The 23510-nt window shown below is 38.5% G+C and overlaps 1 protein-coding gene across 1 annotated transcript; it reads right to left on the minus strand.

Annotated features, from left to right (window-relative positions):
* Positions 1-2472: 2472 nt before the first annotated feature.
* LOC142165134 (uncharacterized) lies at positions 2473-10705 on the minus strand. The gene is made up of 5 exons (XM_075223754.1): positions 10098-10705; positions 9220-9540; positions 9022-9106; positions 8793-8928; positions 2473-2807 (listed from the first exon to the last, which is right to left on the minus strand). The coding sequence occupies exons 1-5, from the start codon at positions 10703-10705 to the stop codon at positions 2473-2475; spliced, it is 1485 nt and encodes a 494-aa protein (XP_075079855.1).
* Positions 10706-23510: the final 12805 nt, after the last annotated feature.

Here is a 23510-nt window from a genome sequence, read left to right on the forward strand (position 1 = left end):
GAAAGCTTCAGTCCCGTTCAAAAATGATGGAAAAATGAAGAAGGGTCGCGGATGGGCTATTTAAATACTGCCCAGATTTAACCCTATGCGATTGCATAAGATAACTTCCTCAAAGCAACGCGATCGTGACTAGCTCTATGCGATCGCTTAGAGTAATTACATCACCCCACTACCACACCAAGTCCTTCTACGCCAATGCAAAGGTCCTTATGCGAACGTAATGACCAACACTGCTCACCCTATGCGATCGCACACCTACCTTCGCGGTCACGATTCACAAAAATGCTTGACCTCAACTTACCCTACGCGATCGCGGATGGACTCATGCAATCGTAATGAACAATCACTGCTGCTAAAAATACTAGAAAGCTAGCAATCTCCCAAAGGCCAAAAGTGCCCGTTTGAGCATCCGAAATACACTCGAGGGCCCTGGGGCCTCAACCAAACCTACCAATATATCCCATAACATCATTCAAACTTGTCCCAACTTTCGTAATGCTCAAAACAACATCAAAACACCAATTTAGCATCATATTTGAGCCTAAGAACTTCAAAAACTCTCAAAATACACTTTCGGTCAAAAAGTCTATCAAACCTCATCCGAATGACCTGAAATTTTGCACACACGTTACATTCAACACTACGGAGCTACTCCAACTTCCGAAATTACATTCCAACCCTCAGATCAAAATCTCACTATCGAACCCGAAACTTCAAAAATTCAATTTTCGGCATTTTAAGCCTAAATTAGCTATGAACCTCCAAAACACAATTCGAACACGCTCCTAAATCTGAAATCACCCAACGGAGCTAACGGAACCATCAGAATTCCATTCCGATGCCGTCTTCATACTGTTCCAACTACAGTCAGATTTCCAAAACTTAAGCTCTCATTCAGGGATGTAGTGTCCTAAACTCTCCGAAACTCCAAGTAAACCCTCCCGGAAACTCACAATAGCAGAAAAAATATGGGAAAAGCAGTTAATAGGGGATCGGGGCGTAAATTCTTAAAATAACCGATCGGGTCGTTACAACTGGCCCTGGTAGCTTGAAGAACTATGCAACTTTTACCTAGTTTGATCCTCAGGAAGTAGTAGATGCAAAGGGATTTGCCTTCCATAGTGTAACATTTCCCGTTTCCTCCACACTGGACATAGATGTGGATCTTGAAGCATATGCTGGTGAGCAACCTTCTCTTTTTATTTTTTGAGAGAAGAATTGGGCTGACCTATGTAGTGATACACCTATAGGGATTGATTATTAAAGATACTAATACCACCATAATAGATTTGGCCAAAACATAGAGTCACACCCCCTCCAAAGTACCTGCAAAATTAACAAATATATTAGAGAAAAAAATCCTTCCTTCTCTCCTCCCTAAGGATTTGAGTTGGGTCATGTGATCTCCATCCCCTATTGCTTACCTCCTTTCTCCATGATACTTTCTCCTACTCTTCACTAGTATGATCTCCCCCCCCCCCCCGCACTCTCCATATCATCTAGCACCTTGATCAATTAGCATTTGACTTGGCAACTCTTACCCTCAAATAGGGTATTTGAAGTTTGTCATTGTTTAGTATCCTCCTCCCTTGTATGTCTAGTTCCTAAAATGAATGTACTGTTCTATATGTTGTTGGTCCAATGTCAAGTTAGCTAAATGATCAGCTAACTTGTTTCCTTCCCTCAGTACATGGACTAGCTAAAATACACCCCTAGACAGTAATGTTTTAATTTCATAAACCTGATTTGCTATGCTCCAAGGTGGTTCCCAAATTTCATCCAACACATTCTTCATAAGCAAAGAATCCGTTTCAATTATGCATGGAAGAAATTGTATTGGAGTAATATACCTCATGGCCTCCAGAATATCTTGTGCCTCAGCTATATTGTTTGTTGCATCCTCTACTGCATCTACCCGGGCATAGATGAGGTCTCCTATTCCATCCCTTATACAAAAACCATATGAAGCTCCTCCATTGTCTTCTCTACAGGCCCATCAATATTGCATTTTATCCAACCCACATGAGGTAATTGACACAACACCTTAGTATACATTAGTTTAGGAACATGATGTGCTAGCTTCTCATGTAGGTTTGGCCAGTTTGCTATGAAACCCTTGATGTCTGGTTTCCTCACTTTCAGCAGTATTTGATGAAGGGTTATAACCTATTAATTGATACATTTTTCCTATGCATTCTAAAATTCCTCTTCTTCCATAAGTGTCAGACAATCAAGTTTGACATTGCTTGGTATACTGCCTTCAAACCTATATTTTCAGATTTGTTTTACCATTTATTTATCAATTGTACAAGTTGCTTCCCTTGTGTTTTGATCCCTGCAGGTGCACTAAAGTAATTCCACACAAACCTGGCAGCTGGAGATGTCAAGAAGACATGAGGTAGTGTTTATTCTTTAGGATTCCTACAACACCAACATCTTGAAGTTCTGTAGTGCCCCAACCTTAAGAACCAATCATCTAAAGGCAGCTTTTCTTTTCACAACCTCCACATGAAGAAAGTTATCTTGAAAGGCAGTCCATGTACCCAAAAGAACTTGTAAAGCATTCTCTCCTCTTTTTTCTTCCTTATGTATTGCCAAGTAGACTTCACAGTAAATTGGCCATTTGTTTTCTAAATTCCACGTAGGCTTATCCTTTATTGAGTGATCTAAAGGTGGTGTGGTTATCTCTAGGATATGGTCAGCTAACTCCTCAGGCAGTAGCTCCCTCAATAATACTTCATTCCATGTCCCATTCTCCACCACATCTTCCACATACTTTATAGATTCATCACACCAATGATCTGGACCTGAAACATGGTAAAGAGCTCCAAGTCCAGTTCAATTATGGGTGGCAAAATGGGTAAAACAAAACAAGTAACCACCCATACTATCAGCTAAAATATGGGTTGGATAATGAACATTTTAAAAAAGAATTAAATACGGATATTACCCATATTATCCATATTTTAAATGGGTAACCACCAGTTATCCATGGGTAATAAAGTCAAAACCACCCCCTCCCCAAAAGCATCACTAAATCCAAAAGCATCACTCAGTCCTGCGTGCTATACAGAGGGGAGGTAGGCAACTTTTGAATTGAAAAGTAAATAGACATTGGTTGCCATGATTATAAAACGTAATAATTTCACTATAAAATTTGGTAGTATAAATTTTGGTTTGCTTATATTTTATTTTCGTTATAAAAGCTGGTAGATCCAATATAATTTTTTATATTAAAATTTTGTATCACATACGACGTGTGATAACAATCACGATTAATTAAAGTGAAAAATAAGTGAAATAAATAAAATTGTTCATATTCCAAAAGCCCTTTCTAGTTTTTTTCAGAAAAGATTAAGATTTAAATTAGAAATTAAAATTTATCTTGTTTAAGACTAAATGCATGTTCTAGAATATACACGTCATTTTTAATTTAATGCAATACATTAAATAAATTATAAGTACTAAGTAATGAGAAATTATTAATTTTAATATTACAAACAGGATATTATAAATTACAACATTATCATGTTTGCTAGTTGTAACTTGTATTTTCCTCCGTTTTGCTTGATGATCAACTCGGTCACTGAACAATGGAGGCTAATGTGAAGCCATGAACGGATAATACGGTTAACCATTTTATTCACCGGTTAACCCGTTTTTTATCCATATTAAATATGGTTTGGGTCGGATATTTTTTCCATTTTGCATTACCCGTTTTTTACCCGAACCGTATCTGATCCGACCCATCCGTTTGCCACCCCTAAGTCCAATTATCATACCAGAAGTAAGAGCTTCCATTCTTTAGCTGCCAACACAATTGATGCTCCACCTCATCTCTCATTTGTAGCCTTTTCCTCCACACATGGGATCCATTTCTCTAAGGATTTAGCACTTCATTAATCTTCTTACAATATTTGTTCCTCATAAATATAGACCATAATGTGTCTTTTGTTCTATAGTTCCACCAAATCTTGGCAATAATGCCTTAGACACGTCATGAAAGAATCTAAAGCCAAGACCTCCCTCACTTTTAGGCAAACATAAATTATCTATGAAGCCCAATATCTAGCCCTTCTGTTGCCTGAATTGCTCCAGTAAAACCTAGTAAACATCTTGTGTAATTGATTGATCACATATGCTGGTGGGTTCACAGCTGACAAAAGATAGCATGCTTACCAACACATGTGCAATCAAGATTGCCCTACCACCAATTTATAGTAACTTATCCTTCTATTATGATAACTTCTCTTGTACTTTGAAGATGATGCCCTTGTAGAAATGTTTTTGCCTCTTGCTATAAAATATAGGGCATTCCAAATATGTGAATGGAAAGGGATGTCTTTGAAACTCAGTAATCAAATGTACTATGTTAGCTTCATCTGCAGGTACACCTTCATGCATATAAAAGGAAGATTTTTCTTTGTTGCTCTTCTGACCTGAAGTTGCCTCATATTCCTCCAATACATTCATGGTAAGTTGAAATGCCCCGTAGTGAGGAGAACAAAAAATAATTTGTCACCCAAAACTCATACCTAGTCGTGATGGCGTCTTTCGTGAAGTCAAGGCCACAACACCCTTTTTAACCCTTTAATCATTAAAAGTCATTTTTAAGCCTTTAAATACACAAATGTTTCATAATATAAGTGTGAATGAATAGTGCAAAAATAACATACAAGCCCGATATCGGGGTGTCACTAGTCATGAGCATCTACTACAACTGTCTAACTACATCAAGACCAATATGGTCGGGAAAAAGTCACAATTTATACATAAGGAAGAATAAAGAGGGAGAAAACAGAGCCGCGATCGCCAGGCAGCTACCTTGCTAACTCCCATGAAACTGCCACCAAGCTCAAAAATACATGAATCTGCACACAAGGTACAGGGAGTAATGTGAGTATTCCAACCTAGTAAGTAATAAAAGTAAATAAAGTCTGAGCAATAAGAAATCACAAATACCACATCATGACACCACAGAGGATACCGCATGTTTCCACAGACAGGATACAAATCAAATCACTTCGTTAAACTTTGATCCTCAGAAATATCCTTTGAAAAATATATTTCTAACCTTCCCATAGAGGTTTAATGAAATATACATATATAGTGAAAGTGATAAAAATCATAATCGGCCCCTCGGGCAAAACATAGCTCGTACACAGCCCTTCAGCATAACAGAAATTCACAACCATTTCATAATTTAAAAACTTCAGTTTAAATGAAAGTTATTTAAAACATTTGTTCAACATTTTCAATAGAGGCTCGGTCTAAAGATGATTGAAAGCAGTAACTAAATCAACATATTCAATAGAAACTCACTTTAAAGATGAGTGAAAAACAGTAAGTTCATAAACAGGCCCTTCAGGCAAAGCATCACTCATGTACATGTATATATATATATATATATATATATATATATATATATATATATATATATATATATATATAAAGGAAAATAGTTTATCTTCCCCGCTGGATCAAGGGCGCACGATAAGAATTTAAGAATGTGAAGGTTTTCCTAAAGGTTCTGCAGCTTCCCGAGGATAAGTACAAACGTCTCCATATCGATCTGCGAGACTCTACTAAACCTGCTCATGACTCGTGAGACCTATGTAGCCAAGGCTCTGATACCAACTTGTCACGACCCAAAACTCAGACCTGGTCGTGATGGAGCCTTTCGTGAAGACAAGGCCAGCCAACACAACACCCTTTTTAACCCTTTAATCATTAAGAGTCATTTTTTAAGCCTTTAATTACACAAATGTTTCAGAATATAAGTCTGAATGGACAGTGCGAAAATAACATACAAGCCCAACATCGGGGTTTCACTAGTCATGAGCATCTACTACAACTGTCTAACTACATCAAGACCAATATGGTCGGGAAAAAGTCACAATTTATACATAAGGAAGAATAAAGAGGGAGAAAACAGAGCCACGATCGCCAAGCAGCTACCTTGCTAACTCCGATGAAACTTCCACCAAGCTCAGAAATACCTGAATCTGCACACAAGGTGCAAGGAGTAATGTGAGTACTCCAACCCAGTAAGTAATAAAAGTAAATAAAGTCTGAGCAGTAAGAAATTACATATACCACATCATGGCACCATAGAGGATACCGTATGTTTCCAAAGACAAGACACAAATCAAATCACTTCGTTAAACTTTCATCCTCAGAAATAAACTTCAGTTTAAATGAAAGATTATTTAAAACATTTGTTCAACATTTTCAATAGAGGCTCGGTCTAAAGATGAGTGAAAGCAGTAATTAAATCAACAAATTCAATAGAAACTCACTTTAAAGAGGAGTGAAAACAGTAAGTTCATAAACTAGCCCCTCAGGCAAAGCATCACTCATGTACATGTATATATATATATCGCCCCTCGGGCAAGCCTCTCAGTCACTCGTGACTCAACTCTTACCAATCAGCGCTCACACTCAGCACTCACACTCAATAGGTACCATATAGTAACCACTGCAGCGTGCAACCCGATCCGAATATCGTTGCGGCGTGCAGCCCGATCCATAAATATAGTCGACTGCGCTCACTGGGGGTGTGTAGACTCTGGAGGAGCTCCTACAGCCCAAGCGCTATATCGATGTGGCGTGCAGCCCGATCCATATATATATATATATATATATATATATATATATGATCCGGCATGCAGCCCGATCCATAGATATATAAAATCCTCACAACCAGGCCCTCGACCTCTCTCAATCATTAACCTCACAATCAGACCCTCGGTCTATCTCAGTCATCAACCTCACAATCAGACCCTCAGTCTATCTTAGTCATCAACCTCACGATCACTCGGATCATCAGTAAAACAGGGAACTCAGCCCAAACAGTTTTCACATTTTAAGAAGTAAAGTGATAAAACCAGATTTAAATAACAAACAGGTAAAACATGACTGAGAATATGCTTTCAAAACAAATAGAGTGAGGAAAAATAGTGAAAGCGCCTCTAAGGGTCTCAACAGGTCGGCACAAGTCCCCAAACATGGCATACAACCCAAAATATAATATCAATCTCTAAAATATGGAATATCATAAGATTTCAAATCAAATATGAGACTTAACAGTCGTACAGGACGGACCAAGTCACAATCCTCAATGGTGCACGACTCCACACTCGTCCTCTAACCCTCAGGACAGTATTTACAATCATTATTTACCTCGATCATGTCCAAACTCTAGCCTGCGATGCCTTTGCCCTCACGAATTGACCTCCGGATGCTCCAAATCTAGCCACAATCAGTACATAACAATTAAAATATGCTAAGGAAACAAAGCCTACTAGATAATATCCAATTTACATCAACAATCCCGAAATTGCTCAAACCCGGCTCCCGGGCCCACGTCTCGGAATCTAATAAAAGTCATATCAATAGAATTCTCATCTTCTCATGAGTCTATACATATCAAGAACATCAAAATCGAACCTCAATTGCCCCTTCAAATTTCCAATTTGCACTCTCCAAATCTAAGCCCTAATTCCCCAATTTTTAAGCTTTAATTTCCACATTTTTCATGATTAAACAAGTAAGAATCAACATAGGATCGAGTATTGAGATCAAAAATCTTACCTCCAGGTGTTATCTCTTGAATCCCTCTTCAAATCCTCTCAGAAAGCTCCAAAATCACCCAAATATGGTGAAAGTTAGCCCCAAAATCGCGGATAATGGCTATTTAAACATGCTACCTAGGAATCAAAAACCTTCTTCGCGAACGCGGTCAAAGCCTCGCGTTCGCGAAGCACAATCCAGCTTTGACCAAAATCCTTCTTCTCGATCACGTCTTGCCACTCGCGAATGCGATGCTTCCACAGACTAACCCTTCTCGATCGCGTATATGAATAAACACCCTGAAGCTCAGCTGCCCAATTCCTCTTACGCGAACGCGGTCCACTTCACGTGAACGCAATGACCAATCACACATCCCTTTATGAACACGGAGCCTGCCTCGCGAACGCAAAGGCTAAAATTCCAGCCTTCACCAGCTAGCCCTTCGCGAACACGAAGGCCATTTTCTCTGCAACATTGATCGACAATTTCTGCAATTTTAAATCATCATGAAATGGTCCGATTGACCACCCGAAACTCACCCGAGGCCCTCGGAACCTCAACCAAACATGCCAACATATCCCATAACCTCATTCAAACTTGTTCCAACCTTAGAAACACTCAAAACAACATTAAAACACCAAATTCGTATCGAATTCAAGCCTAAGAATTTCAAAATCCGAATTACGCTTTTGATAAAACAAAACCCAACCAAACCATGTCCGAATGACCTAAACTTTTGCACACACATCACAAATAGTACAACGGAGCTACTGCAACTTCCGAAATTTCATTCCAACCCCTATATCAAAATCTCACCTATCAACCGGGAAATGCCAAAATCTCAATTTCGCCAATTCAAGCCTAAACCTTCCACGGACTTTCAAAATGCATTCCGATCACGCTCCTAAGTCTCAAATCACCTAACTGATCTAACCAAGTCATAAAATTCTGATCCGAAATCATATACAAACAAGTCAAATCTTGGTCAAACATTTCAAATTTCAAGTTTCAAACTGAGAACTGTTCTTCCAAATTCATTCTGATTACCCTGAAAACCAAAATCAACAATTTACATAAGTCATAATATATCACACGGAGTAAGTCATGCCCGAGAATTGGCGAGCAAAGTGCAAAGGTTCAAAACGACTGGTCGAGTCGTTACATAATTATGTCATCTATAGAAGATAGGTAGTTGATGTTTTGACTCCACCTTGACATACCAAATCCTATGAAATCAGGATTGTCAAAAATGGCATCCAAGGCTCTCCCAAGCACTTCAGCTTCTAGAATGAACAATGTAGGAGAGAGAGGATCTCCTAGCTTAACTTCCCTTGAAGATTTATAAAATCCATTGGTCTGCCCATTCAAAAGAACTGAGTACCAATTATTGGACACTAATCTCAAGATCATGTCAATGAACATCTCTCCAAATCACATTTGTCTCAGCACCTTTGTCAAAAACAACCATAAGACTCTATCATAAGCCTTTGCCATGTCCAATTTGATTACCACATTAGATGGCTTCCCTCTCAATCTAATGTGTGAGTTATGATCTCTTCAGTTAATAAGATATTCTCCACTATGCTCCTTCCATTGACAAAACCTGCCTGATTCAAAGAGATTAAAGAACGCAGTAGATCTACTAACCTCTCAAGAACAACTCTGGATATGATTTTGTTTGAAAAATTGCTCAAACTGATTGGCCTCATATTAGAAAACGTAGCAACATTCTTCTTCTTGGGAAGCAATACAAGATTTGTGTGGGTGATGAACTTTGGAAGTTCAGCACCATAATAGAAAGCCTTGACCATGTTGAGAACATTATCACATATTATCTCCCAACTCGCATGATAAAATTGGCCAGTGAATCTAACTGGACCACTGACACTATTACCATTTAAGCCAAAAACTGCTACCTTAACTTCTTCCATTGTAGGTTCTGCCCACAACCTTTCATTTTGCTCATCACTAATCATTTTAAGAACATCCTGAATGATATCAAAGTCCACTCGAACTCTTTATTCTATGAACTGGGCTTGAAAGAAGTCAACTACCTCCTTATCCCCTCTTGTGATTATATCCAATTGTCATTATCATCCAGTATCCGAGTGACCTGCAGCCTTCTCCTTTTGCCTCTAACATGAGAATGGAAGAATTTAGAGCCCGTTTGGACATAAGAAATTTTTTCCTTTTTTTGATTTCGAAATCGGCGTTTGTTCATAAAATTTTTAATTTTCACTTAAAATGCATTTTGGAATTTTTCGAAAATTTGAAAAACTCCAAAAAGTTATTTTTCAAATTTTCCCTCAGATCACTCATAAAACTTCAAAAACAATCCAAAATTATATTCATGTCCAAAAACAACTCTAATTTTCAAATATTATTTTCACTTGAAATTTATTTTTATTTTTTTTGGAATTTTACAATTCTTATGTCCATACGCCCGCTTATTGTTTCTATATCCATCTTTAAACCATTGCATACCAGCCTTTTGTCTCCAAAATTCCTCTTCAAGATGATAGTACCTTGTAAGATTAGCTTCTACCTTGTGTAGTTTAGCTCTATTTTGTATTGTTGGATTCAATTCAAACTCCACCTTATGAACCTTAATAACATCCTCCAGGGATGCAATTTTCTTAAATATGTCTCCAAAGGTCTCCTTACTCCATACTGTCAATGTTGCCTTTACCTTCTTCAGCTTGTTTTGAAATAAGATAAATGGATTTCCCATGCCATCAGTCACCCAATTCTCCTTTACCACATCCAGAAATGTTTCATGCTTAGCCCAAAAGTTAAGAAATTTGAAGAGTTTCTTCACCTGTACTGTATCAATGTTACAGGATAATAGAAGAGGAGCATGGTCTAAACCATACTTGATCAAGTGCTCAACTTCTAGTGCTGGGAATAGATCAAGGAACTGTTGATTTAAAAAGAATAATATGCAATCAATATCAGACCTCCCATTCCACCAAGTGTACAAACTCCCCTTAAATCCTAGATCATACAATTCACATGTGTCTACACAATGTGCAAAGTCTTCTACTTCCCTCACATAAACAGGCAGGCCTCCATATTTCTCCTCCTCAGATAGAATTACATTGAAATCTCCTCTAACAAGCCAAGGAGATTCCATATCTGAAGCTAAGTGATACATTGAGTCCCAAAGCTCAATTCATTCTATAACATCACATTTGACATAAACTAATGTCACATATAATTCCTTATTCAGATTTCTATGGAACAATTTTAGTGTCATTTGTTGTTCCATGTCCATCACAATGTCAACATCAATATCTTCATAAAAAAAACCCATATCTTGCCATTCATGTTAGCATAAGTATAATGAATCCCCAACTTCCTTATATACTCCTCTAGCTTGTTAATATCTTTCCAAGGTTCCATCAATCCAATCAAATAAAAGTTGTACTTTCTATTTAGGTTAAGCAACCTATTGAAAGCTTTTTGTGTGTAATCGACCTCACATTCCAAACTAGAGCATTATCCATTAGGTTATTTGGAATTAGAGATCACAATCCTCTTTGGTTGCACCCTTAAAGGTACACTATATTTGTTGTCTTTCTTTTGCCTCCTTGCAGGTTTGTCAGCTGATTTCTTTGTGTCCACACTCTTAGGTGAGATGTCTCCAACTCTAGCTACTTGTTGAAAGTTTGCATCTAACGAGTCTTTTTCAAAATCTTCACCCAAATCCTCTTGATCTCCTTTGACATCATCTATCACTTGAAGAGCTGACAACTTTGGTTCATGGTTTTTGGTAATCATTCCAAGCTTCTCTTGACCCCTGTTGTTAATGAGAACTCCCTTTGCCAATATTCCACTAGTGACACTAAATGTTTTCCTAGCTGACAGTCCAAGATCATCTATTGTAGGTGCAGCAATTTGAATTGCATTATTGTTATGCCCAGTTTCAGAAATTCCCTTCTTAGCTAGAAAATAAATTTGAGCATGACCCTATTCGTGGCATCCTTCAACACCCCAACATTGAGCTCCTTAGTACGCATAGCCTCCTGAATTGCTTTGAACTGTAGGGTATACACATCACCCAAATTAGGGTTCTCAGAAATCATTGTAGCTTGTTTCCTAGTTTTTACTGTTCAATTAGGATCAGTAGTCCTTCCTTGAGTTGTTTATTGATTTTCCATCATCGTATCTTTTATAATATTTTCATCAACCTTATTAACCTTTCCCTGCCCCAAAATCTCCAATAGGACACTTCTAGTCTGATCAAACACCCGAACAATTTCTGTAGGAGTTACTATTCCATTGGTTTTCTTCCTAGCTGAAGCTTCTCCAACTGATCCAATTGTGTAACAAGATTATTTATATGTTACATGACCTTCTCCAATCATTGGATTAGTTAATGATTGGTATTCCCCTTCTCCATCTTCATCCCTAGTTTCTGAATGTCTAGGGTTTACTATAGATATTGGGCTTATAGTTGTTGCTGCTTTAGAAAGAATTATGCCTCTTTCTCCCTTGCTTCTGGTACTAATATTTGTTGTATTTTAAGCCTCCATAATCTCAGCTTCATCACTCTATAAAACTCTATCAAAACTGACCTCAATGTTAGCTTCATTCCCCTTTGAACCATCATAGGTTTTGTCACACCTCCTTTTTCCGTACCTGAGAGGGTACAAGGGAGTTTTTCCCAATTAAAGAACAATCGAAACGGGATTTGCTTATTTATTTCAGAGTCGCCACTTGGGAGATTTAGGGTGTCCCAAGTCACCAATTTTAATCCCGAATCGAGGAAAAGAATGACTCCATATTACAGTCTGCGCACCAGAAATCCGGATAAGGAATTCTGATAACCCGGGAGAAGGTGTTAGGCATTCCCGAGTTCCGTGGTTCTAGCACGGTCGCTCAACTGTCATATTTGGCTTGATTATATGATTTAATACAAATATGAACTTATGTGCAAATTTTAACTTTTTACCGCTTTCATAATTATTATTATTATTTTTTACAAGGAATTGCAACGTTGTGAAAATGTATCTCGAACCGCGTTACAATCGATGTACCCGTGGTCGTCGACACACTTTGACTCCGTTGAGATTTGGATTTGGGTCACATCAATGTGCACCCGAGTTTAAGAAAATTAAATTATTAAAGGCGCGCCTAAAGCGACTAGCGTATCATCTACTTTGGGTAGGGCCATGGAATTTTGCTAAACGGTCCATCCCGAAGTCTAAGCAATATAAAGCAAATATTTACTGAGGGCCCCGCAATTTTGTATTTTTATTTGGCGAGGCTCATCTCATTCTTATTTTTAAAGATAAACCTATAGTGACTACATTTCTTCTATTAAGTTTGTCTCTAAAAATAAAAGAAAATTTCTCAATTAATTACATGCTGAAAAAAAATAACTTATTAGTTATTAGTTTACGGCTAATGTGAATGGAAAATTGCGATCGAGTTTGTACAAAGAAAAATTGCTTTCATTCTATATTCTATTATTCAATAATACTGGAACATGAGATTGACACACCATAATATCAAAAACAAATTAACTAGTATTTGATTAATTTAAACTAAAATTATTAGATGAAGAAGTTATACATATGCAAGCCCATTACTCATTAATTAATCGACTACATTTTTATACAAAGAAAGGAAAATTATATTCAAACACAAATCTAAACAGGAGGGATTCAACAGGAACAAAGCCTGATTAATATTTCATTTCGCTTCAAGCCGAGAGTGTACAAATGTGTACCTGGAAATGACAGTACAAGAAGAAGAAGATCAACAAAGTAGTATGTAACACAGCAACATACAGCAGCAGAAAGCCCAACACAGTAGCTTCAACACCTCAGTCCAGAAATTCCAGCAACATGAAGAAAACTAGTAAAAATGGAGAAGACAAATAGTGCGGAAATCTCTCTTTATTTTTTTATTTCTAGATTTGAACTCTCTATGGCGTTCTTCCGCTCTCAATATTTCAGAAAATTTATTTCTATCTTTTTTACTCTCTCAAAAATGAACTCTGTTCTTGTATATTCTGTGTATCCAGAGTGTATATCGAATGTATACTGCTCTCTCCGCCCCCTCTTTTCTTCTTCTCTCTATCTAGTTTTTTCCTCTTTTTTCCACCCTTCTTCCTAAATTTTCTCTTCTATTTATAGCAAAATTTTCGAAATTTTCAGATTTGTTTTTTATTATTTTATTATTTTTTTAATTAAAAGAAATCCCACTTACAAATTGCTTTTATTTTTTTAGAAAAAGAAATCTCACCTTTATTTACTTTTATTTTTAAAATTCCAACTTTAATTACTTTATCTTATTTAAAATCCCACTTTTTATTTTTTTTAAAAGAGAATCTCACTTTATTTAACTTTTCTTTAAAAAAACAAACCACTATCTTTTCTTTTTCTTTCAAAAATGCTACTTTCAATTACTTTAAATTTTTTAAATTTTCAGATACCTTTATATTTATTTTTTAATTCCAACCTTCTTTTACTTTTAAATTTTTTAAAAATTTCCACAAAACTTTTTATTTTTTAAAATTTTCTACATTCTTTTACTTTTTAAAAAAAAGAAAGAGAATTTCACCTATTTTTACTTTTATATTTTTTTTATTCAATACTTCCCTTTTTCTTATTCTTATTTTTTTTAAAATCATTCCCGAAATTATTATTTATTTTTAAAAAAAAAATAAAAAAAAAAATTTCGGATTTTTTATATATAAAAAAACAAAAAATAAAACTATTAATAGTGATAATTCACCTTTTATTTTTTATTTTTTTGGTTTTGTTTTGTGTTGGACAAAAATGAAGAAGGGGTGTTGGGTTAATGGAGCGGACCGGGTCGACCCGGTTTGAAGTGGACCGGGTCATGGGGAAAGTTGGGCAATTATTTGGGCCTGTGGTTTGAAATTGAAGAAGTGGCCCAATCCGATTTTTCTTTTTATTTTTGTTCTCTTTTCTTCTTTTATTTTTCTAAAACTAAATTATAAAAGTACTTAAATTATTATTAAGAACTAAATTAAGTTATAAAAGCGCAAATTAACTTCCAATAACAATTAACGCACAATTAAGTAATAATTAAGCATAAAATTGTTCATTTGGACATTAAATACTAAAAATGCAAAAGATGCCTATTTTTTTAATTTTTAATTTTTTAAACAAATTTAATTACTAACAATTGTAGAATTAAATCCTACATGCAAAATGCGACATATTTTGTATTTTTTATTAATTTAACAAATAAACATGCATAGACAAACATATAAATAGTTACACAAAATATCACAAAAATTGCACACCAAGAAAAATTATTTTATTTTTGAATTTTTTGGGAGTAATTCTCATATAGGGCAAAAATCACGTGCTTACAGCTGCCCCTCTTTGCCCGAAGACACGAAGGGTTTTCATGCAAAGATAAAGCGAGCGATTTTTGTCCATCCGAGTACTCCGTGTGAAGCATTTTTTTTTTTTGAAAAAGATTTGACCGAACCTTTGCTTCAAAGGTTTCCTACATATCCTGGGCTAAACAGGAATCAGGTCAATGTAGTTCGGGAAGTTTTGGTAGCTGGGACTACCGTGAGACTGCAATGTTACTGCTGTTGCATGCTGTTATCACTGCTTACCGATCTCCTTGTTACACCGTGTTTAAAAGAAAACAAGAAGCTAGGCTAGACTAAAATTTGTTCTTGTTGCCTTGCTTTCTTGTCGGCTTGTGTTTCCTCCGGTGCTTTTCTTCAGATGCTTTTCTTCCTTTTGACACATGCACTTGAGTTTGTGCTGGGACCTCTTGTTGCATCCTTTTGCTTCCCGGTGCTGGGGATTTTTATTGTTTCCTGCTGGGGATTCCTGTTGTAACCCTCTGTTTTATTGTCCTCTGACTTGATCTTGAAATGTGTGCCTCTGTTGTATGGGCGGGCTCCCAACTTCAATACTTGAAAATTAATGCTGAAATGTATGCCTCTATTATCTGGGCGGGCTCCCAACTTCAACGCTTGAAATGTAAAGACTGAATGTATTCCTCTCGTTATACAGGTGGGCGCCTGGCATGAAATGTGAAGACTGAAAAGTATTCCTCTCGTTATACAGGTGGGCGCCTGGCTTCATCATCTTGAATTTAACAACCTCTATTTTCCAGGCGGGATCCTACCACCAAAACAAACAAAACAAACGAAAATTTCCTAACCTCAGTTTGCACTGGGAAGATTTGTGAGTCGTTAGCAAAATTGTAACCTATTTATACTACTGATGCAATGATGAGAGTAAACTAAAGACTAGACTAGGATGTGCATCTCCTACGAGTAAAACCAAAAACTCTTGCTAGCAAATGTGTCTGCTAAAATAAAAACCTCGATGACTCAAACTAGAAAGTGCTTCTTCTATGGTTGAATTGGAATGAACTAAACTAGGAAGTGCGTCTCCTTGGGGTGAAAACTTCAGTGACTAGAACTAGGAAGTGCGTCTCCTATGAATAAAATCTCGATTTTAGGAAGTGCGTCTCCTAAAAAAACGTGAAAGACCTTGATTAGGAAGTGCGTCTCCTACAGGTAAAAGTTCAATAAACTAGACTAGGAAGTGTGTCTCCTATGGTCGAACTTAAAATGAATCAAACTAGGAGGTGTATCTCCTAAGGGTGAAATCTCAATTCCGGAAGTGCGTCTCCTGAAATAAAATATAATCTGAAAAAGCCAAACTAGGAAGTGCGTCTCCTATAAATGGACTATCAATATTAGGAAGTGTGCCTCTTATGGGTAAAATCTCAATGACTCAAACTAGGAAATGCGTCTCCTACGAATGAAATCTTAAATGAACCAGACTAGGAAGTGCGTCTCCTAAAGCAAAAGTATAACCTGAGCGAACCAGACTAGGAAGTGCGTCTCCTAATAATGAAAACTTAATTCAGGAAGTGCGTTTCCTATGCATGAAATTAAACTTAGGAAGTGCGTCTCCTAGGGGTAAAATAGTCTTAGGAAGTGCGTCTCCTATGGGTGAAACCTTAATGATTTTGAACTAGAAAGTGCGTCTCCTATGAATGAAAATAATTTAGGAAGTGCGTCTCCTATGCGTGAAATCTTAATTTAGAAAGTGCGTCTCCTATGGGTAAAAGTAAACTTAGTAAGTGCGTCTCCTATGGGGTAAAAGTAAACTTAGGAAGTGCGTCTCCTATGGGCAAAACTAAACTTAAGGAAGTGCGTCTCCTATTGGGTACAATAACTTTAGGAAGTGCGTCTCCTATTGGTAAAACTTACTTAGGACGTGCGTCTCCTCTTGGTGAATTGGTGAAACTAACTTAGGAGGAAGTGCGTCTCCTATTGGGAAAAACTAAACTTAGGAAGTGCGTCTCCTATTGGTAAAACTATTCTTAGGAAGTGCGTCTCCTATTGGTAAAACTTACTTAGGACGTGCGTCTCCTCTTGGTGAATTGGTGAAACTAACTTAGGATGTGCGTCTCCTGTTGGTGAAACTAACTTAGGATGTGCGTCTCCTGTTGGTGAAACTTAACTTAGGATGTGCGTCTCCTGTTGGTGAAACTTACTTAGGATGTGCGTTTCCTGTTGGTGAAACTAACTTAGGAAGTGCGTCTCCTATTGGTGAAACTAACTTAGGATGTGCGTCTCCTGTTGGTGAAACTAACTTAGGATGTGCGTCTCCTCTTGGTGAAACTAACTTAGGAAGTGTGTCTCCTGTTGGTGAAACTAACTTAGGATGTGCGTCTCCTGTTGGTGAAACTTAACTTAGGATGTGTGTCTCCTGTTGGTGAAACTTAACTTAGGATGTGCGTCTCCTGTTGGTGAAACTTACTTAGGATGTGTGTCTCCTATTGGTGAAACTAACTTAGGATGTGCGTCTCCTGTTGGTGAAACTAACTTAGGATGTGTGTCTCCTGTTGGTGAAGCTAACTTAGGAAGTGCGTCTCCTGTTGGTGAAGCTAACTTAGGATGTGCATCTCCTGTTGGTGAAACTTAACTTAGGAAGTGCGTCTCCTATTGGTGAAACTTAACTTAGGAAGTGCGTCTCCTAGTGGTGAAACTTAAGTTAGGAAGTGCGTCTCCTATTGGTTGAAACTAAACTTAGGAGGAAATGCCTCTCCTATGGGTGAAACTAAACTTAGGAAGTGTGTCTCCTATTGGTAAAAATAAACTTTAGGAGGAAATACATCTCCTGTGGGTAAAGACAAACTTAGGAGGAAATGCCTCTCCTATGGGTGAAACTAAACAAACTTAGGAGGAAATGCATCTCCTATGGGTAAAAATAAACTTTAGGAGGAAATACATCTCCTATGGGTAAAAAACAAACTTAGGAGGAAATGCATCTCCTATGGGTAAAACTAAACTTAGGAGGAAATGCCTCTCCTATGGGTAAAAATAACTTAGGAGGAAATACATCTCCTATGGGTAAAAAACAAACTTAGGAGGAAATGCATCTCCTATGGGTGAAACTAAAACAAATTTAGGAGGAAATGCATCTCCTATGGGTGAAACTAAAACAAACTTAGGAGGAAATGCATCTCATATGGGTAAAGACGTGGAATGTATTCCCTTGTTATACAGGTGGGCGCCTAAAATATGAAATGCACAGACAAAAAGTATTCCTCTCGTTATTCAGGTGGGCGCCTGTCTAAACTAAGACATAAAAGTATTGCTCTCGTTATTCAGGTGGGCGCTTGTTGGTAAAGACATGAAATGTATTCCCTTGTTATGCAGGTGGACGCCTAATAGTAAAGACATGAAAAATGATATGCCCGCATTATACTGGTGGGTGACCTAGAACAGAAATGAAAAGACAGAAATGTATTCCTCTCGTTATTCAGGTGGGCGCCTGTCTTCATCAATAACTTTGAAAATAACATCCTATTTGAGGGCGGATGAACCCAAACTATCCTATTTGAGGGCGGATGAACCCAAACTATCCTATTTGAGGGCGGATGAACCCGACATATCCTATTTGAGGGCGGATGAACCCGGCATATCCTATTTGAGGGCGGATGAACCCGACATATCCTATTTGAGGGCGGATGAACCCGACATATCCTGTTCGAGGGCGGATGAACCCGACATATCCTGTTCGAGGGCGGATGAACCCGACATATCCTGTTCGAGGGCGGATGAACCCGACATATCCTGTTCGAGGGCGGATGAACCCGACATATCCTATTCGAGGGCGGATGAACCCGAAATATCCTATTCGAGGGCGGATGAACCCGACATATCCTATTCGAGGGCGGATGAACCCAAAGAAAAAAACTTGAAAAATGTCTTACCTCGAAAACTTGTTGGGGATAACACTGCTGAGGAATTATTTACTTACCTGTTGAGGGATAAAATGTTATCAGCTGGGGATAGCGCTGTTGAGGATAACACTGCTGGGGGATTCTGATTCCTTCAGAACTAGTGCTTCACTCTTCGGAAGGCTGTTGGGAATGATGCTGGCCTCTTGCTTTTTCTAAGCTCAAGCTTCATCCATTTGCTGGGGAACGACTTCCTCCATTGAAACTTATTATGTGGGGGCAACATTGGTTTAAAGACCACTTCCCTTGAGACTGGCGTTATATTTATTCTTCCCCGAATGGGTACCTGACTTCCAGAAAATCTTCTAAATGGAAGGAAAATTTTCTGCCCCAGTTTGATAATATCCCTTGTGGCATGCATTTCTGGCCTCAATGTCATTTCCTTTACCTGCTTCAAATCAAACAGAATTTGTTAGTTTAAAACATGGTGGTTGGTTGTGATACTCCTGCTGGGATGGTTTTCCCTTTTTCCTTCCTTGCTCTGCGTTGCACAACTTGTTGGGGATGATATTATTTGCTGGGGATAATCCCTTTCTGCTGGGGATATCCCTCTTCTTTTGTGGCATAGCTCGGAAACTGGCATTTCCCCGACCTTTTAGTCTAGTATGGATTTCGCCAAATCATGCTCACTGCTCTCCTTGCTCTGTTCATGGGCCTTGGCCTTGAGGTTTATAACCTTGGTTTTGGCAAGGATATCCCTCTTGACACTCGTCACTCCTTTGTCAATTCCCTTTTGCTGGGGATATCTTTCTTGACATTGGCCTCGCGCTTGTTCCTTGCTGACTATACCATTTGGATGTACTAGTCAGATCTCATCTGGCATAATTGGAAAGCTGATGGCATATTTTGAAGTCAATTCTCACTTGTTCTGACCAAACAGACTCTACTAGGGAATTTTTCTATGAAAGGAGAAAGATAAAAGAAACAAAATAAAAGACAAAGGAAACGATGACTCTTTAACAAAAGAAACTATAAATAAAAATCTATCAAACGCAGATACCAACTCTATTGGTCATGACATGCACATGTGGCATATCTTCTGCCGTCAATCGTCTTTTAAGACCTTCCCTTGACGATTCCCTATCTGATTCCCAATCTTATTCGACTTGTAGTGCCCGAAGGGTTTTCACTATCAAGCCTCTCTCATTTTGGTTTTCTCTCAGCTTTCATCGCCTTATGGTGCCTGTGAAGGTTTTCACCGATAAGACTCTCTCATTTGTATCACTTCCCAGCTGGGGATTTGGAGTGTTGCCGGTATGACTCTCTCTGCTGGAGATTAGAGTCCTTTCTGCTGTGGAACAGAATGTTATGTTCGCCGGTAAGACTCTTCATTTGTCTGACTTGGCATCTTTTGAAGACTGATCAGAAGGTCTTTCTTGGGACCGTAATGTGGGTTTTGGATAGGGTTAGAAAGAAAGGGTATTAAAGGCTCAAAAATGCATCGATTTCGGGTTATTAATTACAACCTTCGGAACTAGATTTATTTACAACAACCGCAACATCTGCCCCAGTTTCTTGCTTGGGGATTTTTTAATTGATTGATCTTTTTTCATTTTTCAAAATTATGACCGAGCCGTGAAGCGCCTACGTATCCTCTTTGAGGAATCATGTCAAACGTAGTTCCCAATTCCTCTGTTTTCATTTGACTTTCCTTTTTTTTTTTTTATCATTTCTCTTTTCTTTTTCTTTTTTTTTCGCCTTTTCTCGTTTTGTTGTTTTCTTTCTTTCTCTTTTTTTTTCCTTCGTTGCTACTGATTCCGAACGAGGGGTATGAAAGAAAATAAATAAGGCTCAAAAGAGGTAACAAAGGATAAAGTGTTTAGGTAGCAGAACAAAATGCCTTCGTCATTCCAGTCTTCAAGACATGCCAAGTGCAGACAACATAATCAAACAATAGATTTATAATCTTTTCCAATGGTGCTAGACTTGACAATTATGTTAAACATTTGCTTTTTCCTTTGTCATTTCTAAAGCACTGTTGGGCGACACTCTCATTATCATGAATGACCCTCATGCCAATTTGGCGAATCTTGCTTTTAACGGTTTTATTTGTGTTTTCCTTGCCCTAGTTCCACATGACTCGGGATCCAAATAATCTCAAACCGTTCTTATTTCCTTTAAATGCTTTGATCACCTTCCCAGGGTTTTATGATTAACTTTTAAGATTAGGCCCAAACTGGGTGCGCATGTCATGTCCCTAGAATCGGCATTGAACGAAATGATAAAAGGACTAAACAAAAAGACGACTAGAAATAACAAAAGACCGGCTTTGTATTAGACTACCAGCGAAATGGTTTGAATAATAAAACAAACAAAACAACCAGAATAAAATCCTAACACAAACTGGACAAAATTTAAAACAAACTGCTATGACAAAATGGAAAGATAAGAAGGTTTGACACAGGACAAAATCCAAATTACAACCTTAATAATCCGGACAACAGAAATGACAACAAAATAAGCCACCAAATGCTTCTTTCTTGTTAACCAAAGAACAGAGCGTCCTTCCACTTTATCAAGACTGGCATCTTAGCCACTGAGCTTTGCATTGATACTGCCAAGACCATTACCAGCTTCAATATCATCAACATCGGTCAACAAGTTCTCAAGAGGATTCGCGTGCTCCCCGTCACTGTCATCGATCACAATTGCCCCTTCCTGAATCATTCTTTCTATTTCCTTTTTCAAAGAACGACAGTCTTCAATGCTATGTCCTTGGACATTAGAGTGATACATGCATCGTATAGCAGGATCGAATCCTTTTGCATATGGGTCTGGAGTATAGCCAAGGAGCGGCTCAATCAGTCCTGAAAGCTTTAGCTTTTCAAACAAACTTGTGTAGGACTCCCCAATTGGTGTGAAATTGTTTCCTTGCCTTCGTTTTCCCCCATGCCCCTATTTTCTAGGGTCGTTGGGTGCTTGAAAATGTTGTGAAGGCAAGAATTCATTACGTGGTGCTGGCTCTCGCCAGCGGGGGTGACCTGATGGTTGACCCTGCTACCGGACCTTGTTCGGAGGATAATACTGAGGCGGATTATATGGAGCTCGGGGGCAGGCTTGGGCATGATGGGCTGAAAATAGTGGCTCTGATGGTGGCTAGTAGGGTTGTGGAAGGTTGTATGGAGTGTGTGGATAATTTGGATGACTGGGCCTGGGCTGGTAGTGAGGGGAAGGACCTCTGAATTTGGACCCAGTACCTGCTTCGACTGATGCGACCTCGAGCGCACCTCCCGCGCCGCTCTGAATAGCCTGGGTCATTGCCTTGAGCGTTGAGTAATTTAGGATTTTGTCAGACCTTAGACCCTCCTCTATCATGACCCCTATCTTTACCACTTCATAGAAGGATTTCCCAACCGTTGTCACCAAGTGACCAAAGTAAGTTGGATCCAGTGTTTGCAAGAAGTAGTCCACCGTTTCTCCCTCTTTCATGGGAGGATCAACTCTGGCCGCTTGTTCTCTCCAGCGGAAACCAAACTCACGAAAACTTTCCCCAGGCTTCTTTCCAGTCCTCAGCAATGTGAGACGGTCAGGGACTATCTCGAGATTGTATTGAAAATGACCTGCGAAAGCCTGTGCCAGATCATCCCAAGTGTACCATCTGCTGGAATCCTGCCTGGTATACCATTCTAGTGCCGATCCACTCAGACTTTGGCCGAAATAAGCTATCAGCAGCTCATCTTTGCCACCTGCCCCTCTCATTTTGCTACAAAAACCCCGCAAATGTGTCATGGGGTCACCGTGCCCTTCATATAAATCAAACTTAGGCATCTTGAACCCCACCGGGAGTTTGACGTCCGGGAAAGGGCATAGATCCTTGTAGGCCACGCTGACCTGGTTTCCCAATCCGTGCAGGCTCCTGAAAGACTGCTCCAGGCTTTTGAACTTCCTCAATACCTCATCTTGTTCTGGGGCTTTAACTAGCTTTTCAATCTCTGCCGGTACCTCCAAGTGCGGATTGTAGGCATGTGGTTCGGAGGCATGGAATGTGGGCTCAGGGGGATAGTATTGCGTATCATGAGCCTGAAACAATGGCTCGCTGGTTGATCTTGCAGGGTGGCTGATGTGGGTCCTACAAAAGTGGGAACATTTGGTGTCGGGAGAGGTTGATGGGATGGTGGAGCTTGGGAATCATGGGGGCTTCTCTCCTGAAAACAATGGCTCTTTTGTGCTTTGGCTAGAGCTAACTGCATTGCATTCATCTCTAGTCCCATCCTTTCTATCTTTTCCATCGCTTCTTTAACAACTGGCTCATCGGCCTTTCTTCCTCGGTACTATTCTCTGAAGTAATCATGCTTGTTGTTATCGGTCCTTTGGATCTAGTTTGGTAAGGGTGTATTGCCAGAATTCTTTAACAACTAACTGTTTGAGATTCGAAAAATAACAAACTTGTTAGCGTTTAAAGTTTAACAGATTTGATAACAACACATTGAGGATGCAATGCTCCTAGGCAGTTAACCGTTTCTAACATGCTTTGCTTCAAACAACATGCGTCATCCCGGCTTGCTTATTTGCCCCTTTGAAGTACTTTGGGAACCCTTGTATTTTATTCTATTTTGTATTTTCTTTTCCTTTCGATTTTTTCATTTTTCCTTTTTCGATTTTTTTTTTCATTTTTTTTTCGTTGTGGTCGAATCTTATGGAGATTGCCTATGTATCATGACCCTGCATGA

Source organism: Nicotiana tabacum, chromosome 10 (genome assembly GCF_000715075.1).
Source record: "Nicotiana tabacum cultivar K326 chromosome 10, ASM71507v2, whole genome shotgun sequence".
Lineage (NCBI taxonomy): Eukaryota > Viridiplantae > Streptophyta > Magnoliopsida > Solanales > Solanaceae > Nicotiana > Nicotiana tabacum.

Coding starts and splice junctions, on each gene's coding strand:
- LOC142165134 (XM_075223754.1), bottom strand. CDS start 10,705: ATGGAATCTCCTTGGCTTGTTAGAGGAGATTTCAATGTAATTCTATCT. Junction 9,541..10,097: donor GTAGAAGCTAATCTTACAAG/GTACTATCATCT, acceptor TAAAATGATTAG/TGATGAGCAAAATGAAAGGT. Junction 9,107..9,219: donor TCCAGAGTTGTTCTTGAGAG/GTTAGTAGATCT, acceptor CTCACACATTAG/ATTGAGAGGGAAGCCATCTA.